Raw genomic sequence first — 13,300 nt, forward strand, 5'->3', positions numbered from 1 at the left:
TTCACCTCCCTCACCCATCACTTTCATTGTGTTGATATTTACAGCTGCACAGATATTTCACAGGGTCTCAGTTTAATTCATACTGACAGGGTAAAACTCCATGTCAGCAAGAATGAGAGATCTGAGGTGGTAAGCACTGTAGGAGAACTTTGTTCTGCAAAGAAAGTTCATGTTAACTTAAAAAAAATCATTTTAGAATACACATCATCCATCACATAATGAAGAGCTTTCCCATCATTTCCCTCAAAGACTCCTGTCCTGGTTTTTAATAAGAGCTTTATCATGTTAAACCCTGCCTGAACTCCCAAAAGGTGTAATCTTGTCTTGTACTCTGACTGAACTCTTTATCCAATAAAGGCATAACAAGTTCTATACAGCATTCAATAATCAATGCTAGACATCTACATATGCCACAACTATTTTTTAACACTATATTTTAGTGTAAGTATATACACTTTTTATCAATTAAGCACATACCAGAATCTTTCATTTTGAAACTGACCTGGTAGACTTCTGACTCAAACTAGTTCCATAAATAGAGCTTTGTAGACAATCGAATTTTGACATTAGGAAATAAAACCATAAGAAATCTAAAAAGTACAACATACTTATTGCAAAAATGTATGATTTTTGCTTACATAGTAGAGCAGGTCAGTCCAGCCCTCCATGGTGATGCACTGGAAGACAGTGAGCACAGCAAAGAGGATGTTGTCAAACTGGGTGATGCCATAATTGGGTCCCAACCAGTACCCTTTACAGGTCGTCCCATTTGGACAGAGGCGGGATGGTAGTTCAGGTCCACAAGGAAACTCCTCCCGAATTTCATCTACCACAAAACATATACAGACTGATTAACATTATAAAAAACATTCAGCTTTTATGTTGAGCATATATGAAAGTTACAAATACTATGTATTTATATTTCTAAATAATATTCTGGTGCAGTAAACATTTTGGGTGCAATATCTGCACCACGGCTCCTGTCCGTTGCTGAAATAATCCCTAGCTACAAGAAGACAGGAATGTACCAGTAATGTTGTCAAAGCAAGTGGTGTGGAATTTGCCAATATAAAACTCTAGGCCAATGATGGCAAACATGAGGATAGCAAAGAAGAGCAGCAGGCCAATCTGCAGCAGCGGGATCATAGCTTTCATGATGGATTTCAGCACCACCTGCAGGCCTGGAGGGAAAAGAATAGGTTCAATGAGAGCTGTGATAGTTGATAATATATTTTTAGATTTATTCTTTTAACTGACAATCATATTTATTTTTTTTATTTTTAAATGCCAGCACTAACAAAATAATCTTGTGTGGTACTTCTTGACAAAAGCATATAAAAATACACTAGTTCTCTAGTTAAGAGTTTAGAGCCATAGATGACCGTATAATCACTAATGTTTGAGTGTCTGAAGGAATACTAAATTACTTAAATGCTTTATAAAATACTACAGCATTATTATCATTTCTGTTTTGTCCTTTATTTTGCCTTTCTTTCTCAATTAGTAGTGACCGGCTCCACTATGTCATATATTCCTCACTCCCTCCTCCTGTTTCTTCCTCTGAGATACTCACTGGGAATCCCTGAGACCAGTTTCAGAGGCCTCAGCACTCTCACGGCTCGCAACGTTCTCAGATCAAACTCTGAGCCCACTGTGGAAAGAATTCTGGAAAGGGGAAAAAAACAGAGCATGTATACATTAAATTAGGCAGCACAAGGGTACCTATTCAATCAATCTGACAATTAGTGTGGCCTGAAAGTATATATTTCCCTAAATACTCAAGGTGACAAAAAGGTTGAGAGGACTGAACCAAAATTAATGATACACACACAAACTTTAACTTTCTTCCTAAAATATTCGGTTTTCTTTGGGAACACCTGGCTTTTTTTCATTTCATATCATGACCTGCATCCTGTGATGCCTGTTTCGTGGTATATCAATACATGATGATAAATAAAAATTAATAATACCTATTGACATTCAAATGTGATTCTTCTATCAAGATGTGCGCTGACTCAGACACACACACACAAAACATTTTTCTATAAATCTGAATGAAAACAGATATACATAACTTTGCTCTCACACATTCAAACAAAGATATATTGATTCTTTGTTCTAATCTAAAGTTAATTTTAATAAGAAAGAGATGGAGGGAGAGAGAGAGAGAGAGAGAGAGAGAGAGAGGGAGGGAGGGAGAGAGAGGAAGGGAGGGAGAGAGAGGAAGGGAGGGAGGGAGAGAGAGGAAGGGAGGGAGAGAGAGGAAGGGAGGGAGGGAGGGGTGAATGGAAAATGGCAGAAGATGCTGACTGGCTCAGTTTATTCCCATCTTTCTCCTTTTCTATTTATAGAGCTGCAGTTCCAACACCACCGCCACTGTCAGATTTACCTGACTCATTATATAACTATCACTCACACAAACTATCACTTAGTCTAACACACACACACGCAAGCATGCGCACGGTAAAAACAATGATCTTAATGATGACAGTATTGAACAGCATGAGTTGCAGTTTATTCCAGCAGGAATCAGTCCCTGAGGTGCTGGCGGAGACAGACAGGAAGTGGAGTTATAAACAGTATCACGGTATTGATCAGCAAGAAACACAGGCTAAAGTGGGCTGCAGACACAAACAAAAACACACACACACACAGACAAAACCAGCCATTCAGTGTGTAAAAATACCCACTAGCTCACGTTCTGAGGTGTAACTGTATTCTACATGTGACATACATGAAATTTAGCTCGCCATTACCAATATCAAGCATGGGCTAGAATGGTGTAAAGCCCCCTAGCACAGTGGAGCACTGGATCTGTGGTCTCTGGAGAGATGGTGCATCATCACTTCACTATTTCTAGGACAAGTAGGTATAGAGTTTGTGATACACAACTAATAATCTAATTTCATGGCAACTCACTCATGTTTATGTGTCTAAACATAAACAAGCCCTCATAGCAATATTCCGATATTTAGCATAAAAGCACACTCAGATGAACAGAGACTTTTACAACAGTTAAACAATCATTTTGAGTAATGCGTGATGAGGAGGTGTTGGACAGTGATGTTGGAGAAATTATCTATATGTCTACAAGTAATGTTTCCTTCAAACCAAGCACAACCCAGTAAATTTCATACAGATATTGTCTTGCATCATCAAACTAAAATCTGCCCAATCAGGCATCAATCCAACCAATCAGGTGAGTCAGGCACCAGGCCTAGACGGGCCTATGTGGAAAGAGGTTTGGGTTTATGGTGAGAGACAAAGGGTTGACTCTGGAGAACACATTCAAGCACAGTGAGATTAGGGTGTAAAGACACACACACACACGGGTGTTTACACTCCATTCACAGGGAGCACTCGGCTGGGAATCACCTGCCAATCCACCTCATACACAAACCCTGCGAGTGAGCGGCCGTGTGCGTTTTTGTGTGTGTGTTTGAGGAGTTGATGAGGAAAAAAGTGAGCACTACTGAATAAAAAATTCGGTAGGCTGCTGCCTATGGAGGCAGCATTTTTGGGCAGCATCTGTGTGGTCCAAATAAAAAGGTTTACTAGATGTGAAATTGCCTGGTCCATATAAAAAAAAAGTTTGTTTTTGATAAAGGCGAGTGAAAAAACATTGGAAACAATTATATAGAAAAGCTTAGCAAAATGGGTTTTTAATAAACATTTTACTGTTTTGTTTCTTTAAAACAATTATCATTCATTGTCTGTAACCACATCAAATTCAGAGGTAAGTCAAATTCACTCACACACTCACACCAATGGATACTTCTGAACAGACAATCCACCACACGCATACGTATGTTTTTGGAATGTGGAAGGAAACCGAAGCACCCGGAGGAAACCCACAGAGGCACAGGGAGAGCACAACAAACTCCTCACAGCGGGGCTCTAACTCACAACCCCAGGACCCTGGAGTTGTATGCCAGCGACACTACCGGTTGTGCCACCATGCTGCCCTTAAAACTATTATTTTGATGCTAATTTTTATAAAAACAACTACCCTGAACCTCAGCGATAAAAATCAAAGTATTTTCTCTAACATTTCTAAGCACTGTGGTTCACTAAACCTCTCTCTGTTCATGTTTTAATAAATAACCCCTGATTGCTTGTTTTGAGGAAACGCTGATGACTCTGCAGCTGATGCTAACCACATATCCATCTACCTTTACACCACATCGCTATGGCAACCAGCAGTTCCTCATTCACACAGTTTCTACGGTTACCAGCCCTCTCTCATTCATAACTGTTTCCATGGCAACAGCAGTCTTCCTCCATTGATAGAATCACAGCATCGCTGTGCTAACAAGGCAAATGGGAGGGGCCTGATTGATTTATTGTTTTAAACACCCACCCCCCCCAATCACTATGAATAACAAAATATAAATCAGGCTGAGTGATACAGCCTCAATGTGGATTCAGTGTCATTCTTATGTACATAGGCACAAACAACACTTCTGTTACTATGAGCCTTGCAAGTGAATGAAATATAGACTAGAGGTAAGGAAAGACAAACCCCTATAAATCATACTAGCATAGTTATCTATTCAATTAAATTAATTATAGTTCTCAATTAACTGGTTATGGAACTACTTTTCAAATTAAATGATGAAAAAGGGCAAATAAACCTGTTCAGTGGACTAGGTATTCTCCTCAATATGAAACATTCAGTGCTCACATCAGTTGTGTGCATCAACATCCACAAGACACTAACTGAAAGGAGTTCACACACACTAGCTGGGCAAATAAATGGGCATAGATTTATTTTCATCTCAAACGTATCTTCCTAAAATAGCACAAACTAAAAATAACATTATTTTGACTGCACAAGCAAAATATTCCCACTGCACAATTTATCTTACACAAAAAGGGAGAAGCTTCCAAAAAACAAACAAAAAACACTGTAAAACAGCAAACATACACAGGATGCACAGAGCTGCTTTCCACATTTGTGTGTGTGTGTGTGTGCTTTATCAAAGCACTGGAACAGAGGTGTTGAGAGGGAGCAGAATCATTTCATCTTCAAAGATCTAGAGCTGAAAGGCACATCCGCTATTCACACACACACACACACACGTGTGTGTGTGTGTGTGTGTGTGTGTGTGTGTGTGAGAGAGAGAGAGAGAGAGAGAGAGAGAGAGAGAGAGAGAGAGATATGACAGACAGACAGACACACAGACAGCTTGCGGTGGCTGGTGGAGAGAAAGGCCGCGTGATTCTGTGCGTCTCTCACTGCTCCCTTGGGCTTAGCATACAGAGAGAGAGAGCGAGAGAGAGAGAGAGAGAGAGAGAGAAACAGAGCAAGCGAATGAGTGTGCAGGAGCTGCTGCAGTAACCCTGTTTCTCACTGCTGCAGATGATCAATCATCCAGAGCAGCTTCGAAACACACACACACACACACACACACACACATCGAATCTCTCTCTTCTCTTCCACATTTTTTCTCCCCCACCTTTTTTCTGGTTAAAATGTTCTCTCTCTCTATCATTGTATGCCCATCTTCCTGTTTCTCCATTCATTCCCTTTTTATTTCTTCTCTCTCTTTCTGTCTCCCGCACTATTTTTGTCTCTCCACCCTTTTTTTTATAATCACTTCTCATTCAGGTTCTCTCTTCCTTCCTTTCTCATTTTCACTCAACACACACACACACACACACACACACACACACACACACATAATTTTGTCCCCATTTTCCAGTAACGCCACTGCACCACTCCTCCCCTTCAGCCAGGTTTGATGATCAAGTCCATTTAGACATAGCCAGCCAGTGTCTGATTGCATTTTATAACAGCATTTTATGTAATTTTTTCCTGTACATGTTTCAGTGCATTCTCCCTTCTTTACTTCCTCCTTCTTTGCCTTCTCTCAGTTGCCTCTCTCTCCATTTTTGTAGCGCTCTTAACACAACAACAAAACCTATACTTATGAATATTCAACTATACATAATAATAATAATAATAATAATACAAAATGTGTTATAATATACTGCTGCTTTAAATGTACAGTCATTTGCACATGAATAAAATGTGCAAAATTATCAAAATTATTAAAATTACGCTTCAGAGTACATCGTGAAGTGGTAGGTGGGAGAGGCTTACTATATGTCTAAATCATTCAAAACACTTTAACACTGAACAGAAAGATCGAACTGAATCTTGACCTTCAATTCAAATATCATCATAAACCTGAAGATAGGTCTGAAAGGATAATCATATATGACTGTAAATCTGATGTTTCACAGAACTATTGCTTTATACTGAGCAAAATATTCTGGCTGCTATAATCAGAAAGCAGTGCTCAAGTAACTCAATGGCACAATGACACATTAACACTGAGACCGACAGTGTGCAGAAAATGGCTGCAGCAGCAGCAACGGCACTCCTGCAGAGGCTGCTCTACTCTCTCCTTCAATGCTCACACACACTTACATACGCACTCTTCGGCTGACCTACTTACACACACGTTAACTCACACAAACACACACACACACACACACACACACACACACACACACACACACACACACACACACACACACACACACGCAACAGCACAGGAGTCCATGTGTTAAGTAGCTATACCTATAAACATGCACAGACGCATGCATAATTCATCTGTACATGCTGCATGATGCATCACCACACGTCTACAGATATTTTTTTTATGTCTCACACACACAGATGCAAATACAGACACACATATGGACAATACACCCAAACCACATGAAAATACAGATGCTGTGATCTAGCATACACAGTCAGTACTGGCACAGACAATAGACTGGATATGGGTTAGTCAGGAGTGAAACCTATAAAATAGTGGGACTATATTATATAGCTATGAAAAATTAGATTAATATAATTATAATCATATTAGCATGTATATAAGCTGTGGTAGATTATTACTGTATATTTACTGTAGAGAATTTCAGATTGAGACTAATGTGTATTGTTGCACTACATAATCCTTTCGTGACAAGTTTCACAAATTTATGCAGCTATCTATAACAAGGCTAAACAACAAAACAATATTCTGCTGTCATGAAATATTCCATGGTGAAACTGATTAAAGCCATTTTAAAAACCTCTGTTTGAATACACCTTTTTAAACATTAATGTAGATTTCTGTAAGTCTAGTCAGAAACGTCTTATGTAGGTGCTTGGCATGAGAATGACCACCTACAATAACAAAATACCTGAATACTTATTATCAATTTTATATCAATCATAAAGTTTCAAAGAAAAAAAAAAGGAGTCATGTTTCTCTGTGGTGTAATATATTTTGATTAAGGCACAGTGGTGAATTGATAGTGAATGCTTAGCTGAGTTTACTCTTCTGTTGCTAGTGTAAGCAGGAAAAAAGGGGCCGCACCTCCTTCTTGAGTCCACAGCCTAAAAGGATTTGGGGATGTTCATGCAAAACGGATAAGGGGGTCTATGTTCTTGTGTATGTGCATGCGAGAGAGAAAGAGGAAAGAAAGAGGGCACACTCAGTTCGTCTTCTGTTGCAGTAGCTGGAGGACAGAATGTTCAGTCATTACTCCAGTTACCACAGGAAAAGACAAAGGGAGTGAGGATAGAATGATGAGAGTAAGGAAAAAATAACAGGAAAATACAGAAAACACGGATAGACACAGCAGGAGTACCAGAAAGTTGAAATAACAAAAATGCATTGATTTGTGTCAAGCAAAACCAATATTTTAACTCTTACAATCACAATATAAAAGTTCCTAAACTGGTGCTTAAATTGGTAACCACCCTTTTCAACATGCAGTGTGTGGACCTAACATAAAAAAGTAGATGCGAAATAGCCTATAAAAATGGCACACATATTCATGAGTTTGCCCCATGCATTGTGGGTATGGAAGCAAATCAGTAACAAAATTTACATAAAAATGTAATCCTAAGTTTAAATTTAAATGTTCTGCACATAGGCAAGATTGTGCTCAAAATTAAAATTAAATAATCACATTTACATTTGTGCAATTCCATTGATTTTTCATTTACACAGAGATTTGAATGCTTTATAAGTATCCTTATATAAATGAAATTGTATTTTCTAATTTGAATGAACATGTTTAATGTTATAATGCAACTGTCGTGTCGAAATGATAATTAAAATGTTATTCACATAACATATATTTGCACCCAGTGACAATGCATTTTAAAATGCAGTTTTTCGAACACAGCACCATGCTAGATTCATGTTAGCTCAACAGAGTAAGCCAATGGAATGATCAGTGGACAAAATTTTAACTTTAAACACGATGGCTGAAGAATTCATATATTACATTAGCAGAGGTGGTTAAGAAGAGGAACAGAGCCACCTGTGATGCTTATGTCTTCTATGATTCCACGACAAAGTGCTTAATCAAGTGTGGCCAAATTGTCTGGTTTTAACAATCTGCTTGACAAAAATGAGACTTGTCTTCTTTAAACAGTGCAGTAGTTACATTCACAGTGCCTCAATGCATCTAAACATTACAGCAACACAGTACAGAGCACAGCTCTATCTGTTTGGGCATCAATAAATAAGAAATAACAATAATTTAAATAAAAAGCATTCATTCATTCATTGTCTGTATCTGCTTATCCAGTTCAGGGTCACAGTGGGTCCAAAGCCTACCCAAAATCAATGGGTGCAAGGGAGGAACATACCCTAGACAGGACACCAGTACATCACAAAAATAACCAACATAAAATATGTCTTTATAATTTCCCCACAACTGAAATGGGCCCTGGTGAAACAGTAGACTGGTATGAATTAAGGAGGCCTGATGCTGAGCTAAAACCCTGATTCTGAACCCTCCCATGACAACCTACCAGCTGACATCTCTACCAGGACTTTACATCCCACAGCATGACTCCTCTCATCTGTGTGTGTGTGTCTGTGTGAGTGTGTTTGGTGACATTTGTGCATTTTATAGGCTTCTTGTCAGCTCTGATCCTGGCTCACCATGAGCTCGTTAGGGCAAGTGAAAACACACACACACACACACACACACACACACACACACACACACACACACACACACACACACAGACAAACACACAATAAAACACAAATACAGTGATTATATTATTTGATGTGTCCTAAACACATTTAGTCAAATTTTTATCTGAACATGACCTAATCATTGTTCAGGGTAAATTACATTTACAATAATGTATGTAAAATTCTGTTTAAATCAGTGTTCAAGGGAGCAACAAGCTAATGCATTATAATATACTGAAAGTATTAATACCATGTATTAATATTTTATTTGTGGCTGATGATAGTTCTAATATTTTTACAGCTTTTCATTACATAAAAACTGCGGGGTTGCACAAAATCAGCATCCAGTCATAGAGCGAGAGAAAATGTAAAAGAAAAAGAGAGAGAGAGGGATGGACTCACCCAGTGAGCACCACAACAAAGTCCATCACATTCCAGCCATTGCGGAGGTATGAGCCCTTATGAAAAGCAAAGCCCAGAGCCAGGATTTTAATGCCAGACTCAAAGCAAAAAATGCCAATAAAGTAAGGTTCTGTGTCATCCTGCAGACAGAGAGAGAGAGAGAGAGAGAGAGAGAGAGAGAGAGAGAGAGAGAGAGAGAGAGAGAGAAAGACATTTAAATTACATTCAGATTAAACCTAAAATTCTGTTATTTTTTTAGAGTATCTCAGTAACATCTATGAATAATTCAGCATCTATAATAAATTGCTAAAAATGTAAAAATATATAGTTATGAAAGAAAAGCTTTGAAAAGAACTGAAGAACCAAACTTACAAAACACTAAACTTTTACACACCAAATGATTCATTTGTGCATTTTTTAACATTTAACCTACACACATGATTTTGAAAAGGTTAAACTGCATTTTATCAGGGAAGAAACTCCACAGTACAAAGTTAAAATTGTAAATTAAACTTGGTCTGATTCAAATTCCTACAAGATTTGCTATTTAAAACATCCAATAATAGACCCGATCTTTGTCTTAGGGGACACAATAGAAGAATAAAATGCTGACAGAGAGATCAGACAGAGTTAACTAACAATGGAGAAATAGCATTCTCAGCGCATACATACACTCACACTCACACACACAGAAAGAGAGCGAGAGCGAGAGAGAGAGAGAGAGAGAGAGAGAGAGAGAGAGAGAGAGAGACAACTCACCAGGCGCTCAGACATTGGTGTCTTGTCCCCGTCGGGCAGGTGCTGCTCCAGTGCGAGGACGATGCAGTTTGCGATGATTGTGGCCAGGATCATGTACTCAAATGGAGTGAGAGCCAAAAGTTAAGGAACATTTAAAAAGATATATTAATGACCTGCTCACAAACCAAACCTAGACTGGTGAAAACTCTAATGAGTTTGTTTATTTTAAAAAGATAATCTATGAAAAAAGCAAAATAGGATCTAAAAATGTTCAGCAGATCATGATTGAGAAATCATCTCAATGAAACACTAATTATATATATATTTATTCTGATAAACTGAACATCTCATTACCATCCTGCCTGAGAATTTCATGATGGCATCCTAAACTTGTGTAAATCTACTGCCAGAGGAGATTAAAATCATTGGGGTCAACTTGATGGGTCAAAGGAAATATATGCTAACACTTCACTGCTTACTTCCTGTCATCAAATCCTAATCCATAGAGCCACTGCCATGAATCTAGGATTTGTGCTCGTAGAGCAGGCCTCACAATGCAACACACACACACACACACACACACACACACACACACACACACACACACACACACACACACACACACACACACACACACACAGGCCTGCCTGGTGGAGCCTGTGGCATGTTAAACATGTATCCATGCTGAAGTAATGTGTGCACTTGTGCTTTAGGGTGCTGTCTGGGTGTGTGTGTGTGTGTGTTACAGTGTGTGAGAAACATGAGTCAGAGTGTTTCTGCTCACTTTAAATGGCTCATCATTAGCCACATGCTCCCTGAGTGGTTAGCATGGGCCTAATCGACAGTGATGCAGTGTGTATGTGTGTGTTGGTCCATGCCAGCACAGGGGCCCGGTCTCAGTGTGATTCAAACTGACATGCATCTTTGGCTCACTATACACAAAGACTTCAGGGTCAGTACATGATACATATCAACAGTAATAGATGCTTTGTTGCGACACTGTTTGCACACAAGCAAACATGTATACACACAAATACATACAAACACACAAAGCAGCTGTGACACAAAGGCAAAATTGTACAACTGTTTGTGTGTGTCTGTGTGTGTGTGTGTGTGTTTGTTTTTTGTGTGAACGGAAATGCATCTCCTTATTTTTTGTTTTAGAAGTGCCTAACAGGATGGAGAGATGAAAGAAAGAGTGAGTGTTTCTCTCAGGGAGGATGAATGATTGTCTGCTCACTTACATTTGTTGCCCGTGTGTGATATGGCCGCATGTGATGTGACCGCCGCATGTGTGCCTGTGTGTGTGTGTGTGTGTGTAGAGGTGTGGGTGTATGAGATGCTTTGAAAGGACCCCACCCTCTACTGCCCTGAAAGCCGTTTAAAGTGTATGTAAATATAACGACAATTCTATGATGTGCCGAAAAACCTTCAATTATATCTCTCTCATCTCCACATAATAAACAGCCAGCACACACACACAAGTGTGTACTGTTGTCCTTATGTGGGTTTTTTTTACGCCCCTAATTTTCCTGCAAGTTGTGGGGATCAAATCACTGACCTCCCGGTCCCAAACCTGCTCCTCAAGAGTGGGAGACTGAGCCACTACTTTAACAAGCAACCAGTATTTATAGCCCTTAAAAGGCTATAAAAAGGCTTAAAAGAAACAGTTGGACATGCAACAATCTGTAAATATACTATGGTTAATCAACTGTTGTTATTATTTTACTTTATTTTATTTTATATTGATTTATTTATTATAAGACAATATTGTGAAAGAATATCTCTATAATTTCTCTCACTAACGAAAACTGAAAACTATACACAAAATGCATTGTGATCATATTCTCTCCAGTGGTCCTTGCTCTCAAAAAACTCATAATGTTTATGAATGTGATATATTTTCAAATAAAAGGAAATAAATAAGAGCAGAATATGATTTTAAGCATTTACTGGTGACAAAACATTCAAGTTCCCCTCATTCTGAATTGGACATAATTAGCCAATCTCTTTATGATAATAAATGTATCAAAATCCTGGAAGCAGTATTTTAAAACACATAAAACATTCAACCTACGTTTTTCATGATGATCAATAAAATGCCATCCTGATCTATTCAGTCTATTTTAATGCTTAACAACACAAACAGAAAGATACCTCCAGAAAATGCCCATGATAAATGTGGTGTACACATTTATACGATTAAAGCACGCAAAAGCAGTTAAAAACATATACATACTTCAGCCTTCTTAAATGCCCTTTCATAAACAATAAGCATGACAATGTTATTACAAGGAATTTCTGTGTTTGCAGCAGACCAGGTGTGTGTGTAAAATGGGTGTGATGTGGTTGGTGCAATAGAATGGAGTCTAATAGCAGAGGAAATTGGGAACGTTTTAACAAATGATTAAAGCAACTGGTATAAATTTAACTTTTACCGCCCTGTGAAAATTTAGAACTTGCATTTAACTGATTTGTTAGTTTATTTAGTTTCTCCATATTCCTGTGTCTAAATGGGATAGAAATTCTGATTTCAGTAATTCAGTGCTGAAATCAGCATTACCTCAAACAAGTACGTGAGCCCTTCTGCCCATCTGTAGTGAAAGGAGATTTTCTTTTTAAATATTTTTTTTTCAGAAATACCTTCTTGAGTGGAGTGCAGGGATTTGATTCCCAGGAAGAAATAAACACACTCAGACACACTCTTTACTTCTGATCTGAGAACACACACAGGAATGAAGTTGAATGGAAAATATTGAGACAAATGCTAGCAGAAAAAAGTGACATGAGTAGAAAAAGTGCTTGACTGATATATTCTGACTCTGTTCTCATGACTAATCCTCAAAACACACCCTCAATTCCTTTCTTTTCTTTTTGCTTTCTCTCTGCCTCTGCCTCTACCCTTGTCTGTATCTGTTTTTCTGTATCACACTATCCTCTCTCCCTCTCTCTCTATCTCTCTCTCACCAAGCATTTTGCTGGCTCTCACTCTTCCATATTTCCCTCTATCTCTCCTCCACATCCCTCGCTACAGCTCTCTCACTCAACCTGCACATCAATCATCTCTCGCCATGGGCCCAGTTCCGTTAGGCTGAATACAGTCTGCACCGTCAGCAAGAAACGCACATGCATACACATGCACTGAAGGAGAAATGAAG

At 38.6% G+C, this 13,300-nt stretch overlaps 1 protein-coding gene across 11 annotated transcripts in view; it reads right to left on the reverse strand.

Annotated features, from left to right (window-relative positions):
* The window catches only part of cacna1aa (calcium channel, voltage-dependent, P/Q type, alpha 1A subunit, a), an 86,853-nt gene that overhangs the window by 57,114 nt on the left and 16,439 nt on the right, over positions 1 to 13,300 (reverse strand). For all 11 annotated transcript variants that reach the window (XM_066641925.1, XM_066641929.1, XM_066641927.1 and 8 more), the window contains exons 2-6: positions 10,164 to 10,269; positions 9,405 to 9,544; positions 1,574 to 1,665; positions 1,029 to 1,181; positions 639 to 826 (exon numbers count right to left, since the gene is read on the reverse strand). In XM_066641925.1, the coding sequence (XP_066498022.1) occupies positions 639 to 826; positions 1,029 to 1,181; positions 1,574 to 1,665; positions 9,405 to 9,544; positions 10,164 to 10,269 (679 nt within the window). The remainder of the gene's footprint in view (positions 1 to 638; positions 827 to 1,028; positions 1,182 to 1,573; positions 1,666 to 9,404; positions 9,545 to 10,163; positions 10,270 to 13,300) is intronic.

Source organism: Hoplias malabaricus, chromosome 13 (assembly GCF_029633855.1).
Source record: "Hoplias malabaricus isolate fHopMal1 chromosome 13, fHopMal1.hap1, whole genome shotgun sequence".
NCBI classification, from domain to species: Eukaryota; Metazoa; Chordata; class Actinopteri; order Characiformes; family Erythrinidae; genus Hoplias; species Hoplias malabaricus.